A 27,470-nucleotide genomic window follows, 5' to 3' on the forward strand; every position below is an offset into this window, starting at 1 on the left:
TCCCGGGCAATAGAAATTGTGTAAAGTATCAGATACCACCAGGGAAAAGAATTCAAATATTGCAATAAATTCGAGACTTTATGCCTTTGACTCTTTAGAATTATAGTCTTTGGAGATGCACGATGTTGCAAACCTTTCAAGGTTATTTTCAGTGTTTATCTATAGTTTTCTGTTTTCTGTGAATGTCTACTGTTCCAACTGATTTGGACACTTTGTATCTCCCTGACAAGTTCGCATTTAGGTAAATGGTTGCATTATTTGTGGGCGAAAAGTCCAGTCCGAATTTTCGGTTCTTTCTGGAGCAGAGACAACACTGTAGTAGTAGTTATATAATGATGGTTCCATTACAGGGTACCTATAGGCTTACTTCTACGTAATTCCGCTCCCTGCGCCTAGTATAAAATAGTGATTTTCAGAGACATCATTCGATGTACAGCCGAGCTCGGGAGCTCGGATACCGTTTGGTATCCATGGGCAACAAGGAGGTTTTATTCAGGGTGATTCCATAGATGTTGTGTTTATCGCTTCTCAACGCATTCATTTGGTGTTTGAATGTTTTATTCTTGAACAGAGCTTGTTTGAAGAGGGCGTGTTTGATGTGTTGTTTCACCACGTATTTCTTGACCCCTTTTGCCTTTTGGATCTCACCGTTGTCGGCTTTCAGGATGGGATACATCTTGGTCTCAATCCGACGTATTCGGCGATTGTCGTGCCAGCGCATTCATCCTTCATCTTGCCAAGGACCTTTTATTGGTCGTGCTGTGTAGGGCGTGGTCTTGGGGGTAATCGCTGGTGTCGTACAGGTGCATGTGTTTCGCCATGTCCTCGTACACGTCCTCGGTGCATATATTCAACAACAAGGAATTGGTGTCCGTGTACAGCAGCTCGCATCGATCGCCGTACTGTTGTTTGAGTCGGTTGTAGTAGAAATCGTACATGAGATGTTTGGAGAGGTCGAGAATGCTCATCCCCATGTAGATGGGTCGGTTGAGCTTGATGTGGCTTTTGTTCATGTGCAGCGCTGCCAAGTCGTCGTCGAATATCTTGCTTCAGGCTGGCGATCAGTTTTCTGAATTTTTCCTCCTGGTGTGATCGCACGAGTTTCACGTTAACTCGTTTCCTCGAGTTTTCCATGGTTTTGCCGAATACCGAATTGTTCATGAGTTTGAAGAGGTTTTCTCGAAGTCGCTCGTGGCTCGTTTTCTCAATTCAATGTTCAACAGAATGTACGGTTCCATCCAGGGTTTTGATCGAATTTGAGCACCCAATGTATTTTGGTCAGCTTCAAACCCAACGACAGGTACAGATGCAGGTTGCGATAGTGCACGATCTACTTGGTTTTGTTCATCAAGTTAGGGACGAGTCTTTCCACGTTAGCCAGGGTGTTTTCTCCCAACAAGTCTCGCTGATAGTCAGAGATCAAGTCTCGTTCGACCATCAATCGTTCGGGAGCCAGCGGATAACTGTTGTGCAATTCGTGCAATGCTTCGGGGTACTTCAAATCCACTTCAAACAGGTAGCCTATCACGAAGTTGTCAGGCATGGCCATAATGTTCTTCTGATTAAAACGCTCGCTTTGAACCCATTCGAACCTGCCTGTAGACAAATACTGACTCATAGCCCAGCCGTACAAGTTGTTGGCGTCGAGATAGAGGAGATGATTGGTGGGCTTGTTCGAATCATAGTTTTTCACGTACGGGTTGTTGGCTTTCGCGTACCATTTGGAGACCATGGAAATCCCACCACGCATGCCTTTCTCGACAAACAGATGCATGTCGTAATTGGTGAACAATTCCAGTTTAACGTCCGTTTTCTTCAAGAGGGCATCCCCAAAGAGACCGGGGCTGGTGTAGTACCATGCGGGGTCGAGTTGATACTGTTTCAAACACGTTTTTCTGAACGTCTCGAACACGTCGGCCAGCAGGAGCACGTCCGTTTTTTCAAGTACTGGTCGTGGTAGTCGCCCTGATCGAACTTGGTCCAATCGTCCATGTACTCGTACAGGTACACGCCATTTTGAGCAGCAGAGGCCTTGTTGCCTCATCGGTGTATCGATTGGTGATGGCGAATGTTATTGTTGGCCTTGACCTAACTGTTGAGCGACGACAGGAGGAACTGAGCACTATCAATAAATCTCAGACCGTTGAGCGAGAAGGAGATCTATTTCTCCATGTTGTTTGGGATGCATTTGATATCACCGCCGACCTGCGAGATGGCCTGCATGATCTAGTGAGCATCGTACCTTCTCAAATTGTGGAAGACCACGGGGATGTTGATTTTGGGGATAGATTCTAAGTTTTAAGTTGCACGCATTGTTAGCAGTGCCTCGGTATCGACCGGTGATGTGACAATGATCTCTCACCGAATCACCATTTAGGTGACAATCTCTAGCTTCGTCAATGAGCAAACTCATCATCCGACGTCATATCCATGGAGGCAGGATCTGACAAAACTTCCCTGATGTTTCTCTCTTCGCATTGTAAGAACGTGAGAAACGTTTTGGCCGTGCCGGTACCTCGGTAAATCACCGGTGGTTCCGTTTTTCCATCGCATCAGACGACCACGTACCCGAACCCGCAGGCTTGGTGTTCTTACACGACTACTGTTAGCACTGTTAGCAAACTCAAAGCTCTCGTGAAAATTCGTCGATTGGTTGGCATGAGGAAAGCCGAATTGCTCACCTATCTCGACATGAAATATGACAAGTCCCCATCTGTACGAGAGCTCAAAGCTCGAGCTAAAGAACGTGGATTGACTGGTTATTCTCGCATGAGGAAAGCCGAGCTAATCGAACTCCTGGAAGACACCGAGCCGGTCGAGTTAAGATTCGTGCCAATGGACCATGCCGTTGGTAAGTATCTCCGAGGTTGGAAAATGGTGGTCGATTCTAATATCAATACCGATAAAATCAAACCCTTAATCGACAGTAAACTTCGCGAAGAATTAAACGATTTGAAAAGCATCAAATTACAACTGACGATGAAAATAATGCTCCAAAAAACCTCAGTCGGACGGCAGTGCCCTATTTCAGAGGCAAACAGGAAGTCCTAACGCAACCAGAATCGATGGAATCCCCATCAACGCATCATTCCAAAAATACAAGAATCGTTGTAGAAATAGACCCATATTGGCTCTGGATGGGTGGTAGACAGAATCAACACCATCTACTTGGATATAGCGAAGTACTTGCTGTTCAAAGGCGGATCCTACATAGACTTGCCTACGTACTTTAAGAATAAAAGGCTATCGCTAATCCTAAAACTAAAGGCGATGATTGTTTACCCGTGGCGGTAATAGCTGCCGTGTATCCAGCGACCCATCATCCCGATAGACTTTCCAGCTATCCCTCAATTGAGGAATCTGTCCTCGACTTTATGGGTACAGACATGCCTACCCCCATCTCCCCAAATCACCCGAGTGGAAAAACAAAACCCTTTGGCTATCAACTTTTTGGCCACGAAGGCAATAGGGTTATTGTGCATTGGATAAGCTCTTCGAGTGATAAAACCGCGCAGAATCAATTTTTTCCTCATTTAAAAGGCGACCAGTATCACTACACGGCGATTAAAAGTCTGAGCCGATTGTTGTACGATTAATCCAAACACGCCAAAAGAAACATTTCTACGAATGGTATCTGGATGGGTATTCTAGCTGATTTATTAAAATCGCGACCGGGAATTGTCGAGGTGTGGGAGAGCGGCGATCAGAATCGATATGCCTCAAGAAAACTACAAACATCAAAATGCCCGTGCCCTACGTCATCTACGCCAACTTCGAAGCTCTCACCAAACAGGTGAACACCGTTGTGCCATCCCCGGAAAAAGTTTCACGTACAAAACGCAAGAACACCAAGCCTGCAAGTTCGGGTAATGCGTGGTCGTCCGATGCGATGGAAAAACAGAACCACCTGTGATTTATCGAGGGTCGGTGGCCAATACATTTCTCATGTTCTTACAACAGGAAGAGAGAAACATCAGGGAAGCTTTGTCAGATCCTGCATCCATGGATATCACGCTGGAGGATGAGTTCGCTCATCACGTTGAAAGAACGTGAGAAACGTTTTGGCCACGCCGGGACCTCGGTACATCACCGGTGGTTACGTTTTTCCAGATTTATTGATAGTGCTCAGTTCCTCCTGTCGTCGCTCGACAGTTTGGTCAAGGCCAATGATACCTTTGCCATCACCCATCGATACACCGATGAGGCAACAAGGCCTCTTCTGCTCAAAAATGGCGTGTACCCGTACGAGAACATGGACGATTGGACCAAGTTCGATGAGACGCGATTACCTCCCTCGACCAATTTTACAGCAACTTAACCGAATCCTATATCTCCCAGGACGATTACGAGCACGCCAAAAGGTATTGAACAAACTGGGTTACGAGAATCTGGGCGACTACCAAGACCTGTACTTGAAAACGTGCTCCTGCTGGCCGACGTGTTCGAGACGTTCAGAAAAACGTGTTTGAAACAGTATCAACTCGACCCCGCGTGGTACTACACCAGACCCGGTCTCTCGTGGGATGCGCTCTTGAAGAAAACGGGCGTCAAACTGGAATTGTTCACCAAATACTACATGCATCTGTTTGTCGAGAAAGGCATTCGCAGCGGGATTTCCATAATAATAATAAGGGTGAGCACCTGGTCGCGGTAAGCAGCAGCTGTGAGGTTTCCACGGAAGACCAGAAGTCGGGAACGGTTGTTCCATCAGAAAGCACAGCCAACAACCCGTACGTGAAAACTACGATTCGAACAAGCCCACCAATCATCTCCTCTATCTTGACACCAACAACCTGTACGGCCGTGCTATGAGTCAGTATTTGCCTACAGGCAGGTTCGAATGGGTTAATAGCGAGCGTTTTAATCCGAAGAACATTATGGCCATCTCCGACAACTTCGTGATAGGCTACCTGCTTGAAGTGGATTTTGAGTACCCCGAAGCATTGCACGAATTGCACAACAGTTATCCGCTGGCTCCCGAACGATTGATGGTCGATCGAGACTGAATCTCTGACTATCAGCGAGACTTGTTGGGAGAAAACACCCTGGCTAACGTAGAAAAACTCGCCCTGAACTTGATGAACAAAACCAAGTACGTCGTGCACTATCGCAACCTGCAGCTGTACCTGTCGTTGGGTATGAAGCTGATCAAAATACATCGGGTGCTCAAATTCGATGAAAAAACCCTGGATGGAACCGTACATTCTGTTGAACATTGAATTGAGAAAACGAGCCACGAGCGACTTCGAAAAAAACCTCTACAAACTCATGAACAATTCGGTATTCGGCAAAACCATGGAAAACTTGAGGAAACGAGTTAACGTGAAACTCGTGCGATCACACCAGGAGGAAAAACTCAGAAAACTGATCGCCAGTCTGGCATTCAACCGAAGCAAGATATTTGACGACGACTTGGCAATGGAACAGCAAACAGCATGAAATCTCCAAAGTGACATTTACAATAAACACATACATGGTCATTACTTCAATTGTTCTCGTCACAAAAAATGCATGTTCATAAAAATACAAATTACAAAATGCCATTGATGACGTATTCAGTCAGTTTGTTTCTATAAGCTAAAATGGAACAGGGTTCGTACAGGTCCTCAACCATCAAATTTAAGGCCTTTTCAGGGGCTTTTCAAGACCCGATCAACAAATTTAAGGAGCTATAGAAATACATTTAACACATAAGTAGTTGAATATACACAAGATTGGTCAAATGTGGGACCGACCATCAGGGGTAAATAGCATTTAGCTACATCGCTGCACTGGGAAAGTTTGGCTTCGGGATCGAAATTACCACGCCCACTGTATAAAGTGTCCTGCAAAAACATAACTTGACACGTTTTGATAAAGTTAGGACCGTTTTATTGCAAATCATTGGTGATTAGGACCTTTTCAAGACTGAAAGGAATTGAGGAGCTTTGTTGGGTAAAATATCCAAATTTCAGGCTTTTTCAAGACTGTGTGCACCCTGTAAAAAGAATACCTATTATTGTTTCTTTCTGAGCATTAATACATTGTGAAATGAGTCATTGCATTTCACAATAAGATATTTAAAATAATGATAAAAATACTATGTATATTCTTTGTATGCATTATGAAAAAGAATTAAATTGGCTAATTAAAATGTTTACTAAAATATCATTTTGTTAAAAACAACATCATTTCTGACAAATTTCAATGACTGGGGTAGTTTGTTAGCTCCAAGTATACACAATAAAGAGTATCTGATGTATGCTTCATTGTATTTCATCATTACAGATTGTATAATGAACAACTGACTTCCCATATTTCTGATTTGAGTAAAAGCAAAACAAATCAGGGTGCTGTCACGTGACCTCGATTTCTCAAAATAGGACCACCTTTGACCACCACATCACGGCACATCATAATCTACATACAATAAGCTTTCCAAAAGCTATAATATGTCGATACAAGAGATGGGGGCATTAAGTCGACTCTAAACCATAGCCCACTGCTCTCCTAAAAGACTTGAGATTGATTTCTAAGTGGGTTTCTATTTCTCACATGCGTTTTGTGAGGGATGACACTGCACCCCTTATTTGACTCATAAGGCATGTCACTGCTTCGAGTATGATAATGTCACTTTGCCTACCTTCCGACATCTGACAGTCTGTGTGTTCACCTCTAACGGTAGTGGGATGATTCACATGCACTTCTGCTTCTACATATGTACATGTAAACATTCGCTAAGCTGCTTGTTTTATCGTGAGAAATGGTTTCAGCTTTCTTACTTACACCAACTGTAATGTTTGACTCTTCCGTAACTTCCCCAGAGTGTAACCTTTTCCGCCCATGTTGTATCCCATGTTACCTTAATGGGGGCCGCCATTGCTTTTCCAACGGTGCTCCTTCTCGTCCCATGCACACCTCTGAATGGCTGAATACAGTGTTTGTTGTCCTGTACTACTGAATACAAAGTGTTTGCAACGTACTACACCACTGTCTGCCACTTTACAACACAGCTGATATCCGCCAGGTCGAACAGACAGTTAGAAGTCTTTACATTCGCTGTTATACTCAGATTGCATGAGAACTTTCAAAACGACCCATAAATATTCATGCGATACCAGTGGCGGATACAGCTCTTGAGGAGGGGTGGGGGTTTATTTTCACCGTTTTCACAATATATAAACTGGTTATTTAATAAACTTGTGATACGTGTGTGTAGGCTCATGCCCATAATAATATAATGTTCTCATTTATTCCAGTGTTGCCTTGTCCCGTCTGCACTTTCGAAAATGAAGATAAAGATAGAAAGTGCAAAATGTAGATGGGAGCACTTTAGTGGAGCAAACGTCCATTCCCGTTGCTGGCACACAGGTTTGATTTCCTTGGCTTGTTTATCCCTTTACACGGACACTTGTAGGTCACCTTGACATGATGGTGGAGTAGTTATATAATGATGATTCTGGACCACTTCCTCTTAAAGGGGCGATGGAGTAGCCTAGTGGTTAAACGTTCGCTTGTCACGCCCAAGGCCCGTGTAGATGCAAGAACAAATTCCGATACTTGCATCAGAGTTTATTACATCCGTGCAGGTTACAATTTACCAATTCATCAACATTTCATCCTTGAAACTTGGTGAGCACTTTGACAACCAATCAGGCTACGATGAAAACTGATGAGCTCTGATGAGGTTAAAAAATACACTATAAGCAGAAACAATTTCATAATCTGTGCTCATTAATGCACTTTAAACATATTTACTTTTGGCATTAATGAACTCTACAATGCTTATTGAAATTGTACAAGTACATTTGGATGACTAAATATTTGAACAACATTTCGTTGAACTGTTATCAAAATTTGTTTACCAATAATTTGTTATTAATACAAATGATAATAATGCAATAAAGTTGCAGACAGATTACTAATTACAAAGTATTGAAAGAATGAGCGATGATTAAATAGAAACCACCACATTTTACAACATGTTTTTGTCCCCAGCCGCAAAGCGGAACTATGTATTCAGCGGCGTCCGTCCGTACGTCTTAATTCTTGTTAACGCGATATCTCATGAAATGTTGTACCCAATGTCTTCAAATTTGGTGACAGCCTACATTGGGGAATTACCCAGACACCAGTCGATTTGGGTGACCTTGACCTTACCTATCCAGCTCCAACACGTCCCCCGAAACTGGTGTGGAAGATAAAAATGTACAGGGAGGTTTGTACAATGTACTACATACCGGGCACATGAAGTTACATGTCGGTATAGAAAGCAGTTTGCGTGGACCCACGCTTATCATGTCAATCACTAGAATATTTACAGACCGCAATCTTAGAGCTGGATTATTGGGGATTACGGCCTTAAACTACAAACATGCAGATATAGGTCTTTTTTCCTAGGAGCAATTGTCATTGTGAAGTATTTCACTGCTGTTGTGTATCAAATATTTCGGAAATTGATTTTATCATATTGATAAACGTTGTGTAACTACTATATGTTATTTAATGTTATATGGAAAAGTAAATACGTGAATAAATATACACAAAATACAGATAACAGATAACTATATAATCGGACACGCACACACACACACACACACACATACAGGGTGGTCTATTTTAAGGTAGATGTGCTTAATCGCTTCCATTTTTTCCAATGGAAGCAGTTGCAGCTTAATGAACAAGTCTTTTGTTCCCTCGTCTGTTGCTAATGGTGCAGTTGGCGGTGACACTGTCAACAACGCCTCCAGTATGGTCAATAAAGACGAAGAAGTTAGAATTGTTCTTCTTGGACGAACAGGATCCGGAAAAAGTGCATTTGGAAATACAATCCTTCATAAAGATAAGTTTCCCAGTAAAATGAGTGCGACCGCAGTTACTAAAGAATGCAAGCGTGGTACATGCACCAGGTTCGGGCGCAATCTTCAGGTTATTGACACACCAGGGTTGTATGACACAGAAATGTCAAATGAAGACATCTGTCGAGAGGTTGTCAGATGTGTTGGGATGACTGCTCCGGGACCACATGCTTTTATATTCGTTGTCAGAGTTGACAAATTCTCAGAGGAAGAATATAATACAACTGAACATTTCAAGAAACTATTTGGCAGAGGCATGTTGGATTACTTAATCATTCTGTTCACCAAAAAGGATGAGCTTATTTACAATGGTCAAACAATCGAAGATTTTATTGGAAAAGCCTCTGGCAAATTAAAATCATTGCTGAAGGATTGTGATGGCAGATATGTCACATTCAATAATAGAGGATCAGAGAGAGAAAAGGAACGAGATGTTCAGACTTTAGTGGAAGTTATTGATAAGATGGTTCAGGACAACGGAGGGAAGTTTTATACCAATGACATGTTCAAGAAGGCCGAAGAGGTTATGCAAGAAAAGGAAGATCAACTAAAGCGGGAATACGAAGAAACCATGCCATCACAACTTGTTGAGATTGGAAGGCAGTTGAGGAAACTCGAAAAGGACCATGAAGAAACGACCAATAAGTTGTTGAAGAAACTAGAAGAGATTGGTGCAGAACGTAAATCTCCCTCGTCAGCAAGAGATTGCGAGGACATTAGAAAACAGCTTGCAGAATTGAGATTGAATCACGAAAAGGAGATCCAGTCCCTACGAGATATTGGAGCCGGAGTGGTTGCGGTGGATTTTAGAGAACAAGCGCGACGTGAAGCTGAAAGGGATGGCAATTTGTTTAGAGACAAGGTGCTACCTGTACTTCTAGAGAAATTTTGAAGGCAACACTGCCAATACTTGTTGAATTTGGTATTAGTCTCTTACGTTTGAAGTAAAAGGTCATATAGATATCCAAGGAACACAAACACGTCTACAATCAGTGACATAATAATTCAGACGATGGCAATGTAAGAGAATTCTGCGTCCTTATCATGAAGATTTGAAATGTCGTTTATCAACAGGGCAGTAGATTCCAAGCCTTGCTGGTCTTATCCTTGATATAGGTTATACTTAGTTATTTTGTTACATGTGCTTTCACCACTGCTTTGTTTCGTTTCATAAGCATGTCAACATAGTAAGCTGCCTTATATATGCTAGTACAAAACAGACACACGTTCGTTTTTGTTCAGAGCATCTTGATTTCAGGATGCCTTTTAATCCATTTTTCTTTCCTATAGACACATGGACAGGAGTACATTATATGTGTGAATCCCAGTTACATATTGGCTCGATCGTCAGTGTCTGGAGTGGCGACGATGCATTAACGTACTCACCAAATTGACTGGAACTTGTTTCTGTGGAGGTCATAAAGTAAATCTCCACATTGGCGCCGGCGCTTCATGTCGACCTATCAGCTTGAGCAACACATCCACACATCAACTTGTACTCAGGAAGGCGTAGAATAGAAATGATGGCATAAGGTGTTGTGGATGTCATTAACCAGTCGATTAGTACATGATTAGGGATTACCTACACATGATTAGGGGTTACCACACATGATGAGGAGTTCTTAACCCATGCCTAACAAGCCATCTCTTGTAATTACGTGACAATGTGTTGCACAAACTTGGATATGAAATGATGAGACAAATAAATTGTGGCACTACCAAATCCCAGGAACAGCTGTCACTCTGGAGAACTGACAATCATTGAGTGATCGAGAAACAGTAGCAAAATATAACTGTAAAACTAACTCAGCAAACATACTTGTGTATTAAGAAAATGTAATTGTTCAGTACAATGAGCAAACTACCAAAACTAAATTCTGATTGCTCTGGTTTGTAGATAGATGTATTTTTATAATTGGTAGTTTGAATCCGCAAATGAGATTGTAAGTGGTGATCATTAGCCCGTTTTCATACTGTAATTTTTTCTCTTTAGTGAGTTTTTTTCTATAATAACATTCTAGTATTACCTTAATATATGTGATACTCTAGTAGTTTTACTGTCCATCGTTGACAGGTTATTCATCTTTAATTCATAAAATGTACCCGTCCCGATATGGCTGAAATATTGCCGATGTGACGATAAATTTCAACTCACTCACTCAACAGGCAGAGAACACTGTCAGATGGTAACACGCTATCACTGTGGAGACCTGACAATCATTGAGTGATCAAGAAATTGTAACAAAATAAAATAAGACAGTTTATTCAGAAATGTACATATTTCTGTACAGTGAGCAGACTACCAAATTAGTAATCATGTACTTAGAATGTACTTAGAATATAATATGAATAATTACAGATGAATATATGGTTTATCAAGAATATAAGTCAGATAACGTTCAGCACCTTATGATAAGTAAATCCTGACAACAGTGGGGAGTCAACAGTCAGAGAACACTGTCAGATGGTAACAAGCTCATATCAGATTGTAATAGTCACTATTCTAATACAGATCACTGTATTATCAACTACAGAAGAAGCATTCCTGTGTTCAAGTGCTCATAGCTGCTGATAGATACTGCATTGTGTATGTTTCTGTATGTGATAATCTTTGTTATCTCACCCAGTATCATAAATAAATACTTCTGAATTGATATCACACTTTCTTGAGTATGCTTCATTTCTACTGGTTTACATATGCATTGACAATAACTGATGTAAGAAAATGCATCATGATAGATAAACACACGCCCTGTTAGTAACAAATGGGACGTTTATGAATTCAGATCAATATCACGTTCACAATTCAAACGATAATATCAGCATCTCCACATCAACTCCTGCAATTAATACAATTCAGTCCAATGACATCTCATATGGTATGTACAATGTCTTGTTTATGTATGTAAGAGCTTACAAGAATATATGTGTTAAGCCATACAAATACATAGTTGTTTCTTAGAAGTCTCAGGGCGGTGGGGTGGCCTAGTGGTTAAAGCGTTAAAGGGTTCGAATCCCCACATGGGTACAAAGTGTGAAGCCCATTTCTGGTGTCCCCCGCCGTGATATTGCTGGAATGATGCTAAGAGCGGCGTAAAACTAAACTCACTCACTCACTCTTAGAAGTCTCATTTCTTGGAGGTAGTCAAATGACACGGTTATGGTGTGCAACTTGTTTATTGCAATGTGATAGTAAACTTTCAGCAGAATTCCCTTTACCATTATAAAGCAGTCTTGCTCGGGTATAAAGATCAACACTGAACATTTATAGTATAGAGTAATAAAGCAGTCGTCCGTAAATTGTGTTTTGTTAAATACATTCTGACATCACTTTTTAAAAGCAATATCTTACAAACTGAGATATCAATCAATATATGAACGAAAGTATTAAAAAAAATAAATAACATTTTTAGATAAACAGGTTTGATCACAGTGCATAGCGTACTTCATGGCTATTGATCAGTGGACAATCAAATAATGAAATTAATATTGCATACATGCGAATTTTCACAAAGTAGAATATGTTCATGATGCTGAATAGTTACCAAGCTTTTAACTTGGAAAAGTATTTAAGTCATATAACGACATATCCTATCTCAACGTGGCAGAGTGTCGAATGTAATTTTAAAATAAGAGTGTGTGAGTTTAGTTTTACGCCGCTTTTAGCAATATTCCAGCTATATCACGGCGGGGGACACCAGAAATGGGCTTCACATATTGTACCCATGTGGGGAATCGAACCCGGGTCTTCGGCGTGACGAACGAACGCTTTAACCACTACGCTACCCCAAGGCCCTTTAAAATAAGATGTTTCAACACCCATGTGTAACACATAAAGGTGGACACAGTCGTACTTTAGTTTTAAACTAGCATCGTAATATGGATAAAATGTCAATTCAAAACAACAGCCAGCGGATCCTGTTTAACCAAGGGAAACAACTCTGCATAGTGAACTATTTGACGTGTAAGCTCATTGGCATATTGAGTCATGACGAACCTGTCTGCATATGATTCCTCTGACTAGGCACCCGTGAAGAGCCACCTCCTCGAGCTCTTCAACCCCCCGTGTGGACCCGGGGGCATATTTGGTCCACCAACCCGTTTGCCGTGGGTTGCGCCGCTGTGTCGGTGGAGGACGGAAGTCTGGTGGTTGGGGGCACGGGATCCAGGAACAGTGTTCCTTTGCCCAACACACCACTTCGCCCCTTACTTTACCTAGACGGGTGGTAGAATTGCCCGATTCTATCAATCGGCTGGTCATATTGAAATTAATGCGCATATTTTTGAATTCTGATAATGAAAAAACAACAGTCCATAAATCTGTTATCGATCCATCAATTTGTCAATGTTGAGGTTGCTGTTTCGGATCACCGCACACTTAACTCCTGTAGTGGCATTGTTCGGGACAGGACCCGTTCCTTGTCGGACATGTCAGAACAAGAAATTGCACCAGAGTTAAACAAGCAAGGAGTTTCTTCACTGGAGAAAAAATCAGGATTCAAATATTGAACCTACAAATCCATACCTTTTGCGCTATCTAAATTACAAGAGTCTATCAAAGCTGGATATGTAAACATCGGAGTCGAGGTGTATGTCCCCAATCCACCTGGTGTCTTAAGTGTCAAACATTTGGCCATGGTTCTAAGACCTGTATCCGCTCTATGGTTTGTCAACGTTGTGGTGACAACAATGAGAATCCTGACTGCCAACAGGCCATGAAATGTATCAATTGTGATGGCCAGCATATGGCATCCTCTAAACTCTGTCCTGTTTGGCAAACAGAATCGAAAATTCTTAGATTAAAGTGCAAAAAATATCACATTTGGAGAAGCAAGAAAACTCTCAATCGGCTACAGCACCTACACGTACTTATTCAGCTGTTGTTTCGAGACCAACTCAGACTTTATCTGTGTCATGCCAGACTGAGCTGACATGGGTCAAATCTATTCAACCCTTGTCAACTGCACCAGTCATCGAGCTTGACCTAACTAAGGCATCAGCTTCAACACCAGCCTCAGCATCATGCGCAGCGAGTCATACACAGTCAATACAAATCTCTGAGCAATCATCCGCGACAAATCTTGCAAAAGAAAAGAAAGAAAGAAAAAAGTTCAATAAAAGTCAACCCCTCAGGAATCTCACTCAGTCAGATGTACCTGTCCAGAACTCCTATAGTGCTCTGGACATGGAAGTTACTCCATCATCACAGAGTTCTGTGAAGAGTGCTTCGTCATCACGTTCTCGTGTACGATCACCTATTGACCCACCATGAATCATTCATCAAATATAAGTCAGTGGAACTGCACAGGACTTAAGAAATTTTTTAATGAGATACAGTTGATAGCTCAAGACTTTAAACCGTCAGCATTATGCCTACAAGAGACATATCTTAAATGTACTGATACATTTGATCTAAGGCAGTACACATGTCACCACTCATTTTCTCCTCCAGGGCATAAAGCAACACGGAGTGCTTCTATATTAGTCAGAAATAATGTCATTCATAGTGACGTTCACCTGAATATTAATCTTCAAGTCATAGCTATCCGCATTACTTTGCACATTGCATTTACCATGTGCTCACTGTACATTCCACCCTGTATCATCATGGGCGATTTGAACGGGAACAACCCTCTAAGGGTCAGTACAAGTACAAGCAATAAAGGTAAGGTAATTGAAGACTATATTTCTGATGAAAATTAATGTGTGTTTAATTATGAATCAAGCACCTATTTACACCCTGCTACAGGAACCTATTCTTCACTTGATCTGTCCCTTGCAGATGCGAATGTTTACAACGAGTTTGAATGGTCTGTTTATGATGACCTTTGTGGAAGCGAACACTTCACTACTGTCCTGAAAGCTATCAGACCGGATGATGATCCACCTTCATCACGGTGGAATTTCTCCAAGGCCAACTGCTCCTTATTTGAAATAATATGTGTGGAAAAATTAAAACCGGACAATTTTAATAATGCATCAGATCCAATACAGCTGTTTTCCGCTCAACTGAATGAAATTGCTGAACACACAATTCCTAAGTCCTCTACAAATCCTCATATTTGTAAACCATGATTTAACAATGAATGCAAACAAGTAAGGAAGTGTAGGAAGAAGGCAGAATAATATTTTCGCCGACATCCTACTGTTCATAATTTGAACAATGTTAAAATTACCAGTGACATGACACGACGGGCATATAAGCAAAACAAGCGCCAATCTTTGAGAAACTATGTCGCCAAAATTAATTCGCGCACACCCATGTCTAAAGTGTGGAACATGGTTCAGAGGATAACAGGAAAAGGTTCCAAATCTGCTGTTCATCATCTTAAAGATGGTGACAAATAAAATTGGTGAAGCTCTTGCCAAAAAGTCATCATCGGCAAATTATGTCCCTGAGTTTCAGATATATCAGAAACAACAGGAAAAGACAAAACTTAATTTCGAATCAAATAACGGTGAAGATTATAATGAAGTGTTTTCATTACATGAGCTACATACAGCTCTTGAGCAAGCTCATGACGCTGCAGCGGGTGATGACAATATACATTATCAGCTCCTGAAACACTTGCCTGAACCATGTCTGATGACACTTTTAGATATATTTGACCAAATATGGACGTCTGGAAATTTTCCCTCCTTCATGGCGTAATGCTATTGTAATCCCAATTCCAAAACCTGGAAAGGATCATACAGATCCATCGAATTACAGACCTATATCTCTCACTAGCTGTGTCTGTAAAACCATGGAACGAATGGTAAATAATAGATTAACTTGGAATCTTGAAACCAATAACCTTATAACAAATATTCAATGTGGTTTCAGGAAAAATCGGAGTACCATTGATCATTTGGTACGTTTAGATTTCTTTGTTAAAAAATGCTATAGTAAATAAACAACATGCAGTATCGATATTCTTTGACCTTGAGAAAGCATACGATACCACCTGGAAGCATGGCATTTTAAAGGATTTACATGATTTTGGTTTGAGTGGTCGTTTACCTCTTTTTATATCACAGTTTGTAAGAGACAGGCAATTTTATGTCCGAGTGGGTTCAATCCTGTCTGACCATTATAATCAGGATCAGGGTGTGCTACAAAGCAGTATTTTTCTGTCACATTGTTCAGCATTAAGATCAACAGTTTATACAAGGTTTAAAATGATTCAATTGACGGATCACTTTTTGTGGATGATTTTAATATTTCTTGTCACGTTGAAAATTTGCACACTATTGAACGGCAATTGCAGTTATGTTTAAGCAAAATAGATAAATAGTGTCTTGAAAACGGCATTAAATTTTCTAAATCCAAAACTAATTGTAAACATTTTTGTAGAAAATATAAACCGCATAAAGACCCTAAACGGCCATATTATATCCCTTACATCTAAATGCCTGAAGGCACTTGACTTGTTCAAAGTTGTTTCAAATTCTAAGTGGGGAGGGGATCAAGCTACCCTCCTACACCTATATCGATCAATGGTCCGTTCCAAACTTGCTTATGGCTCCATCGTATATGGTGGAGCCTGCACAGGCAACCTAAAACTATTAGATTCTGTCCATCACCAAGGTCTAAGACTTTGTCTTGGGTCTTTTAGAACTTCTCCTGTTGACAGTCTCTACGTCGAAGCAAACGAGCCTTCTCTTGCCCAACGCCGTATAAAATTATCTTTACAATATATTACAAAACTATATTCTAATTCTGCATTTCTCTGTGTCTTTAATCCTCTTTATGAGGATTTGTACAACAAAAAATCTTCTCTTGTTCCGCCTCTTGGGCTCAGAATTAAGCCACTCATTAGTGCTGCCGGCATTGAACTGAAAAATGTATTTCCTTCCCGTCTTCTTTCTTCTCCACCTTGGCAGTTAGTGCGGCCACACGTCGTACTAACACTCACTACATTTAAAAAGTCAGAAACTAATGAATTACAATATAAACAATAATTTAATCAATTAAAAAGTAAATATATAATACTTACAAACCCTTATTTACAGATGGTCCAAGGATGGTGGAGCAGTGGCTTGTGTCACTGTCATTGGATCTAGAACAATATCTTCTCGACTACCAAATAACAGCTATATTTTCACAGCAGAAGCTAACGCTATGTTAACAGCTCTTAAATATATTAATAAACACAGTAAATATAAACAATATATAATATTTTCTGACTCTCTTTCTTGCCTTCAGGTTATTGAAAATCTTTCTTGTCACCATCCACTTTTAATTGAAATTTTTTAATTGTATAATGATCTTGCTACTGGCCAATGCGACATCGTCTATTGTTGGTTACCCAGCCATGTTGGCATTTATAGGAATACAATGGCTGATCTTGCCGCAAAGGCAGCACTCAACAAAACTGTGACACCACTTCTTATTCCATACTCTGATTACAAAGCTAGCATTAGAACTTACATCCGTGATCTGATGCAGAAGAAGTGGGACACCCAGGTAGATATCAATAAATTACATAAAATAAAACCCTATATTGGTTACACCTACTTGGGTTGTCAGTTCAGATTTGAAGATGTCATTATGCGACGATGTCGCATTGGCCATACGCGTTATACTCACAAATACCTGTTAAAAGGTGAAGATCCTCCGTTTTGTCTCCCTTGTGATGAGAGAGTCACAGTCAAGCATGTCCTGCTTGACTGTATTGAATTCTCTGTCATAAGGGATAAATATTTCAATGTGAAAACAGTTAAGGATCTCTTTACCACTGTTAATTTTCATTTAATTATTTAAAAACAGAAAGAAATTGATTTATTTGATGAACTCGCATTAATGTGTTTTGTAAATACATATATATTAAAGATCGCTAGTTTAGATTATTAACTTAGTTAATAGTAGCTGTCCCCTCAAAGGGGGTTAAAGACTTAGTACTGTAAAATTATTGTCCTCCTGAGAGGGTACGTAAGTACCAAAACTTTCAAAGTAAAATGTAAATTTACCACATTTTAAACGTAGTATGTTTGTTCTTTTAACTGCCGGCTAAATTTTCCTACAATCGCCAGCAACTGAGGGGATGGTGTAAATCCAGCTATGGTCCATGCAGGTAAACAACGTAATGTAAGTCCCCATGGATCCTAGTATGGTGATCTACCTTCAGTTGTTGGCGACCTATAGCCCGTGTTTTATACTGTATTGTCTTCTTTAATTGGGATGTTTTAGCTATGCTCGCTAGCTATATATATTCATATCTGTGATTCTCTAGTATTGTTACTGTCCTTCGTCGACAGGTTTTAATCTTCAAAATGTTTTCACTTTATATTGTATAAATTGTTTTCGTCACGATATGGCTGAGATATTGCCGATGTGACGTTAAATATTAACTCACTCACTCACTCTTCTGAACTAAGCAGACTTTGCTGATATTACAACAATGTAACAAAACTAATACAATTATAGAAAACATTGTGTGTTAAGTAATAATGAATTAAGCATTAGATAAGTAATACACTACATAGACAACGCAACCACACAACAAATATGAATGATAAACTGAAATGACTTCTACACAGTCCGAAGCGATGATAATGAACAAAGGTCAGAACAGACTGAAAAACTATAATGTTTATGAAGGAAAACCAAGTTCTATGGATAGTCAACTTCTATATTGCAATGAGTGCGACGTTTCAGTGTAGGTACTGACACCGTTATCAAGCAAGTGATACAAAGCGTTGTAACATGGAGAATATATGCATAGCTGCGTGGTGTGTATATACAATTGACAAGGTTGATATACATTGGATTGCTAATTAGTGACTAGAGCAGAGTAGGTTGATGTACAGAGTGAAAGTGATTAAAACAATATGCTGAGGTATGTGAAATGTATCACCTGAACATCAAGATCTCTTTGTACACCGGCACCTGTTCTGTCCCGACGTTTCAACAGATTGTCACACATTGAAAATGGCAACTTACGCCGAACAGTTGAGACAAGTAGCTGTATCAGTTGAGTGTAAAACTCGCTATACATTATTATGCAAACATATTTTTCGTCTTGTAAGACAATTCATATGTGTTAAGTTAGGGCTCAAATACCATTTCCGACAGTATGTAAATGCACTGTAGCGAAATAATAATTACTTGTAACGGTATAATTACATATACGTAAATATTTACCTCCAAAAGCATCTCATCTCTTTATTATTTCCTAATACACTGATAAAATTTAAAAAAATAGTACCTTCGGCAATGCTGTCATCCAATTCGTTGCACATATACAGTAGTTGAGACGATTTTTTTTGTATCCATTTTGAAACCGGATGGTGAAACTATCCACTCGTTTATATAACTAGAAACTAGTTTCACTTTGAAACCATGTATCCGAACCTAGACACTGGTTTATAACAGGAGAAACCAGTTTCATAAACCAAAACCAGTTTCGCAATAATCGATTAGGCCCTAAATAGACGTAACAATCCACTGATTACAAAGGGAACATTGTGACATTGCAAATCCCAAACACCCGATTCCTCGGGAATGGGTATTTCCTTCAACGTTGTGACAGGCGCTATGGTTGATGATTCAGAATCAAGGGCGTAGCCAGTAGGTAGCAGCGGAGCTTTATTATTGGCTGTCGTGACTTTCAACTGTAACACAAATCTCTTTGTAGACACACTCGTGCCCTGAGTGGAGACGTGTTACGAACACTGTGACAGTGTGCATGGTAAGTTACTCAATTCATATTTACGTGGTTCGACGTGGTCAGCTCTTCCCGCGCCGTATGTTCACTATTAGACACCGTTATACGTGTTGTTATTTATTACTTATTTTTACTATACTATGGAGATATATTTCTTTTTGATAACCCGTATAACGAAAGTAAACATATGACTGCAATTTATTTACAAAGGATATTTACATTATCTGAGAGCGGTTTCATCAACGATACAATATTTGAGTTAAGGCTTTTATCGTAGTTAACAATGTAACGGCTACATCGCAAAGGCATTTGAATATTTGAATCTAAGTCAGACAAACCAATGGTGATAGCTTGAACAAAGATCTGCACCTAAAACTTGATCAGATCTGTTCGTCCCTCTTGTACTCAGTTCTGACGAAAGTAAGGAGTATAAGGACCAATTGTGCCCTACAATCTGCAAATAGGTCTGGATGTGACTACAACCGGTCTCAACAAAGAGGTTGTCAGCCCCTTCCACACGGAATGTTCATCATCAGACATCGTTATACGTGTTGTCTATTGGTACTAGATTATTCAGATAAGGATTGTGGTTTTGTCTCTTTTCAGATACAGAATATATCACACTTCATATCCTGAAATGACGACCCAAAGTCAAGCTGACCAAAGTAGGTAACACTACTCAAAATCGTCACTCTCTTTCGATAATTAGTAAACAAATAGTGGGACTAAGACCCACTAAAGTCAGATTGATCTATTTTAAACCAGTTATGAAATTATGTTTGAGTGACTGTATTCAGATGGTGGTTTAAATAACGATTAGGTTTTGTCCACTCAAATACACAAAATGTGTGAGTACCTTCACCTGCACTAAGGTATACCCTTGTTCGTGTGACAGATACAGTGTTAGCAATGTGACGGGCTCTTGGACCTGTACCGTAGTTCCCCTAGCAATCACAAGAAGATGTCCTTCTTTTCATTCACACTTGCTATTGCTGGTCCAGCCCACTCACTCTTGTTCATTTTGTCAAGAGACTTCGACCGCAAGGCTCTGTCGACATGCTGGTGCCTTGAGATTGTTTCTTAGTAGGAAATACATAGACAGTGAGACAATAGGTTGGCCTTACGTCAAACAGACAAGTTCTTATCATTTCAACATGGGAAAGCAATGTTGAGAAAGCTGTCTTCTTTGAATGTATAACCTGATATTACAATAAGAATATCGCGTATAAGGCCCGTAAGTAGGTCAGGACACTTCGCGAGACCTTACGTTGTTTAGTACTTCCGATGACAAACAACGTTTTACGGCAGTGGTGAAAGCACTGTTACAAGGCGCATGTCCTGGCTAATCATACTCGACACACGCTGTCTGACTCAGAAAACTATGACATGCAACTGGCTACAAAAACACTGGGACTACGTTGCATGAATAGCACGAATATCTGTCAACCGCTGTGCAGCCAAGCGTTGTAATACACTTGGTCTAGTCCAGTGAAGTCATATTTTGCGGTCGCGCAAGTTGGAGCCAGAACTGGTTCTTGAATACATGCATGTCACCGGAAATCTATTGCCGGAAGGTACGCCTCGTGAGACTTACGGGCCCTATTGTTTCACATTTATCTTCTTGTTTCACAATTACCCGCATGCGACTGCCTTTCCCGATTCACTAACATAAATACAATAGAAAAACACAGTCTCGATCAACTCAGCTATCAAAGTTACTGAACATTGCGTCCCAAGAAGTGTTTCAGGAGTGTGAGTTCAAATACTTTTCATAACATTTTATCCTTATCATTATCCCAGCTCATAACTGGGCATCTAATATAATGTGATCTCTCTCGTTATATTTGTAGTTGCCACTCTGTTAATTAACGTTTTCATCTGAAAGACAGAGGGACTTTGTTTCAATAGGAAGTGAGTCAGTGAGTGAGTTTAGTTTTACGCCGCACTCAGCAATATTCCAGCTATCTGACGGCGGTCTGTAAATAATCGAATCTGGGACCAGACAATCCAGTGATCAACGGCATGAGCATCGATCTGGGCAATTGGGAACCGATGACGCGTCAACCAAGTCAGCGAGCCTGACCACCCGATCCCGTGCGGAAGGTCGCCTCTGACGACAAGCATGGGTTACAGAAGATCAATATTCTAACCAGACCTTCACGGGTTGTTCCAATAAGGACCGAAAAATAAATCTTAAACAAGTGTAGAGCGAAGTATGTTTTAGCACCGGTTTATATGTAAACACATTTACAGTCTGATAATACAGTAATATCTCATGACCAGCCTTAAAATTCAGCGTTGCAGCACATAACAAAACAACATGTTATATGTGTTATAGAATCTACTTAATTGGAAACCGATTGCAATCATTGTAAATTAATGGAAATCTGAAGAGTATTATATATAAGAGATTCTGTTCATGTGTGCACATGAAAAAACGCAGATGTTATAGATACCGGCTTCCGGACACTATACTTTTAAAGTCCATAATTTAAAAATTATATGAGGCATTTAATTTATATAGCATTGGAAACTGTAACAATGCAAGAAGACCTATATACACTACACCGGACTGTGTGCGTGTAAATTGCAAAGCATTTTGTAATAAGTTTGCTAAACGCGACTTGGAAAAGGAAGAGCTTGGTAGAAGCTTGACTAATAACGTGCACATGCGGGTACACCTTTTGATACTACGCATGCGCACGGACAGCATGATAATGCAGATAATACAGAATTTTTTTTTTGTGTGGCCTCGTTTGAACAACTCGAGATTGCGAGAATTTACGTCATATCCAAATGAAGCAGTTTAGTATTGTCGACTTTATGAACACGTCTATCGATAAGCTTATCAAAAATTGCAGTAACAGGAAAGAGGATAGGGTTTACTTCCTTTACACGTTTTCGGAATAGCCCGACACGGATGTTCGGTCGAGCGGGCAAGATTTATGAATAAAACAAGGTGACAATGTCAAATGGCTATCGCTGCACACGATTTACTTGTCTTTGTGCGTGAAAATGGTTCACATTAAAAGGTTCTTTTCTTTGTTAATTATTGTTTCCTGAAATAAAACACAACAGGAACTGGGCGGGAAATGTTGTCGGTTGTTCGGTAGTACCGGATATGTATCTGATACTCAACTGATGATGACTATATTCGACATGTCTGAACAGAAATAAATTTGCAATATTTCAAACATGAAAGGAATCATATGGTAGCAAATATGTTTCCAGAAACTAGTGTGGAAGGTGAACATGTTTGTTGTTTACTACATACCGGACACATGAAGCTGTCGGTGTAGAATTCCGATTGCGTATAGTATTGGATCGATGTTCATGATATCAGTCATTGGAATATTTACAGACCGGCACCACATACCCGGATCATTGCTCAGTGCGGCGTAAAACAACAAATAATCAAACATGCAGATATAGATCTTTTTTTTGAAAGAGCAAGGAGTCAATGTAAATAAATTTGCGGCTGCTTTAAACAGATATTTAATAAATGATGGTTAATGGATAAACATTGTGTAACTACTGTATCTTATATAATATACACAAAGTATATTCAATAAATATACCCCCCAAAAACAAAAATATGCATTCGGGCATACAGACACTAACAGAGACACAAATACACACACACACACACACACACACTGGGACGTCCATTTTGAAGGTAAAAGTGCTTATTCGCTTTGCATATTTTCTGTTGCAGATGGTGCAGTTGGTGGTGAAGCTGTCTACAACGCCCCCAGTATCAGCAATAAAGACGAAGAGGTTAGAATTGTTCTTCTTGGACGGACAGGATCCGGGAAAAGTTCATCTGGAAATACCATCCTTGATACAAAAGCGTTTCGCACTTCACTGAGTGCGACCGCAGTTACCAGAGAATGCAAGCTTGGTACATGCACCAGGTTCGGGCGCCGTCTTCAGGTTATTGACACACCAGGGTTGTATGACTCTGAATTGTCGACAGAAGACATGTCTCGAGAGGTTGTCAAATGTGTTGAGATGACTGCTCCGGGACCACATGCTTTTATATTCGTTGTCAGAGTTGACAGATTCACAGAGGAAGAACAGAATACAATTGAATATTTCATGAAACTATTTGGCAGAGGCATGTTGAATTACTTAATCATTCTGGTCACCAAAAAGGATGAGCTTATTTACAATGGTCAAACAGTCGAAGATTATATTGGAAACGACTCCAGCAAACTGAAGTCTGTGCTGAATGATTGTGGTGGCAGGTATGTCATGTTCAATAATAGAGGATCAGAGAGAGAAAAGGAACAAGACGTTCAAACTTTAGTGGAGATCATTGATAAGATGGTCCAGGACAACGGAGGGAAGGTTTATACAAATGCCATGTTTCAGGAGGCCGAAAAGGTTATGAAAGAAAGGGAAGATCAACTGAAGCGGGAAAAGGAAGAAGCCTTGACATCTCAACTTGATGAGATCAGAAGCCAGGTGAAGCAACTCGAAGCCTCGACATCACAACTTGATGTGATCAGAAGCCAGGTGAAGCAACTGGAGAAGGACCGTGAAGAAGTCACCGATCAGTTCTTGAGGGAATTGGGTGCTGAACGTGATTATCAATCGTCTACCAGAGATTGTGAGAACATTATAAAACTGTTTGATGACCTGAGGCTGCGGCGCGAAAGAGAGATCCAAGCCATACGAGGTATTGGAGCCGGAGAGGCTGAGGTGAATTTTAGAGAACAAGCGCAAAAGAATGGCAGTTTTCTTCAAGACAAAATACTACCTGCTCTCCAAGCTTTAGGGGACCAAGCAGCAAGACCATTTCTTATTGCATTTGGTTTTGGTGCTTTCTTTTTTGGGTTACATCGACTGCATTTGATGGAAAATGTGCTTGCGACAGTGTGGTAGATATCCAAATAAGTGATATTTTGTTGCAAAAAAAACACGTCTAGAATCAGTGACATAATAATTCAGTCGATGACACTATGAGAGAACTCTGCGTCGTTGATAAATTATGTAGATTTGTGATGTCCTTTATCAACTGGACAATGGTTCCAAACCTTGCTGGTCTCATCCTTGAAACAGACTATACTTAGTTAGTTTGTTACTGTTGCTTTTTAAGTTGCCTTAAATGTGCTTGGACAAAACAGACACACGTCCTTTTTTGCTCAGAGCATATTTTGATTTCTGGATGCCGTTATGAATCCACTTTTGTTTCCTGTTTTGTTACATATTAAGTTGAATAGAAATGATGGTGTAATGTGGGTGTCATTTATCAGGGCAGGTGCTTCTAGAAAGTAAAGCATCATAATTAGAGTGCTTCTGGCGTGTGAACCTATGACGAACAGGAACCTGCACACACATGATTCAGGGTTACCCGCACAAGATTAGGAGTTAATCAATGCCTAACATGCCACCTTATGTGACGATGTGTGGCACAAACTTGGATATGAAACGATGTGACAAACTGTGGGACTGCCAAATCCCCAAAACAGCTGTCACTCTGGAGACCTGACAATCATTGAGTGATCAAGAAACTGTAACAAGATCAAATAAAACAGTAAAATGAATTCAGCAAACATACTTTGTTTATTAAGAAAATGTACATATTTCTGTACAATGAGCAGACTACCAAATTAGTAATCATATACTTTGAATAAAATATGAATAATTACAGATGAATATATGATTTATCAAGAATATAGGTCAGATAAATTTCAGCACCTTATGATAAGTAAATCCTGACAACAGTGGGAAGTCAACAGGCAGATGGTAACAAGTTATATCAGATTGTAATAGTCACTATTCTAATACAGATCACTGTATATTTAACTACAAAAGGAGCATTCCTGTGTTCAAGTGCTCATAGCTGCTGATAGATACTGCATTGTGTATGTTTCTGTATGTGATAATCTTTGTTATCTCACCCTGCATCATCAATAAATACTTCAGCTATAACGTTGTATGTTATCATTGACATCTCACTTTGTTGTGTGTACTTAATTTTAGAGTAAATCCTAACACCATTATCAAGCAATTGATGTGTTAGCATCTAACCAGAACGTTGCATCTATTGCAATACAGAAGTTGTCTATCCATAAAGAGTGTTCCTCTTTATCATAATAGCTTCTGAATGCTTCATAAAGAGGTGATATCATACTTTGTTGTGCATGCTTCATTGACAATAATTGATGTAACAAAATGCATCTTGTAAGCTTTCTCAAAAAAATTTCAGGTAAGGATAATTTTTGTTGTATATGTTGATAATCATTTACATCACACAGCATAATGCATGCTTCCTTATTACCGTTGTGCGAAGGTAATGATAACCACTGATATCACACACTGTATAGCATAACATATCACAAACGTGTTTCCCATAGCTATAGCTACTGTATGGCTACATACTTATAGTGACAAATTCTTTACGTTCCATTTGTGACCTCACATGTTGATTATTCCATTGATGAATTTGATCGAGGGCTATGAATCTAGTCACTTATACACTGATAGTTCCCACTCTATATCAAACCTTTCCAGGTGCTCAATATATGAAAACAATTGCAATGTGTGGAATCAAAACAGATGAAACAAGCATACTACTACTTCCAACTTAAGAACGAAAAGGATGACAGCCCCATATTGTTGCATTTCATCCACATCAGGAGGATTTATGTTTATAATAAGTCCATAATTAGCTGTATTACATTTTTATCCTCAAATGTCTAGACACCAAACAGCCCATTCACAAAATTCTACAATAAGTATTGACCACTCAATCTCATTACTTTCCTTTTAACCGCCTCCGTGGTGTAGTGGTTAAAGCGTCCGCCCAGAGAGCGGAAGGTCGCGGGTTCAATACCCGACCGCGTCATACCAAAAGACGTTAAAATATGGTACTTGTTGGTCCCTGCCTGGCGCTCGGCATTAATGGGTACAACAAGGACTGGTCGGCTCGGAGTCAGTATAATGTGTCTAAGTGGGATATTCATGCTTCACTGCGGCATGGTATATCAGTGGGCTAGCACTATAAAACCCGCTTAAGTCTGGGCTAGTACAAGCAGCTGCACATACACATACACACGCATGCACGTCGTCATATGAGCGAAATATTCTCAAGCACGACGTAAAACCCAATTTCACCTCACCTCACTTTCCTTTTACGACAAGCAAGGGGTGCTGAAGACCAACTCTGGTCTGATCTTCACAGTCTTTTTGACGTAAAACAAGTCGTTCATCAGGGCATATGGCAGCAATTATGTCATATTTTGACGTCACATCAACGACTAAGTTACTGTGGTATTATTTTCTTGACCACAACAGGAATCCTCCTTTAATTGTTTACTTCTTCATTATTCAACTTAAAACAGATTTTACATAGTAATTATGTATAAGAATATATTATACTCATAACGATGATGTCAACTGAGATTGCATCATGTCCCTGTAGCTTACATAAATATATATACATATTCATATAGTACAAGACATAACAATGTAAACACCAGCAAAACAGACAATGTTTGGTGAGTCCAATGAAACATGCAGATATAACATACAAACACTGTTATCTCAGCATTTCAGGCACATCGTTAATTAATCAACAAATACAGACTTGAAACACACATCCTGTTAGTAACAGATAGTGACGTTAATTAATTCAGAGCAATATCACGTTCACAATTCCGACGATAATATCAGCAGCTCCTCAACAACTCACTGCATCAATACAATTCAATCCAATGGCATCTCATTTACTATGTACAATTTCATATTTATGTATGTAAGAGTGTACAAGAATAAATTTGTAAAAGTTATACAAATACATAGTTGTTTCTTAGAAGTCTTGCATCTTAGAAGTGGTAAGATGACACAATTATGGAATATGACTTTCTTATTCCTCTGTGATAGCAACATTTCAGTTGAAATTCTTTTACCATTATAAAGCAGTCTTGGTTGGGCATAAAGATCTGCACTGAACATTTATATTACAGTATAATAAAGC

At 39.8% G+C, this 27,470-nt stretch overlaps 1 protein-coding gene across 1 annotated transcript; it reads left to right on the forward strand.

The window, feature by feature from the left end:
* Positions 1-8,694: 8,694 nt before the first annotated feature.
* LOC124290403 (GTPase IMAP family member 7-like) lies at positions 8,695-25,423 on the forward strand. Its single transcript, XM_046727108.1, has 2 exons — positions 8,695-9,472; positions 23,863-25,423. The coding sequence occupies exons 1-2, from the start codon at positions 8,731-8,733 to the stop codon at positions 23,877-23,879; spliced, it is 759 nt and encodes a 252-aa protein (XP_046583064.1). The 5' UTR covers positions 8,695-8,730; the 3' UTR covers positions 23,880-25,423.
* The last annotated feature ends 2,047 nt before the right edge of the window (positions 25,424-27,470 follow it).

The sequence above is a fragment of the Haliotis rubra genome, unplaced genomic scaffold, assembly GCF_003918875.1.
Source record: "Haliotis rubra isolate DU_JTF1 unplaced genomic scaffold, ASM391887v1 Scf464, whole genome shotgun sequence".
Lineage (NCBI taxonomy): Eukaryota > Metazoa > Mollusca > Gastropoda > Lepetellida > Haliotidae > Haliotis > Haliotis rubra.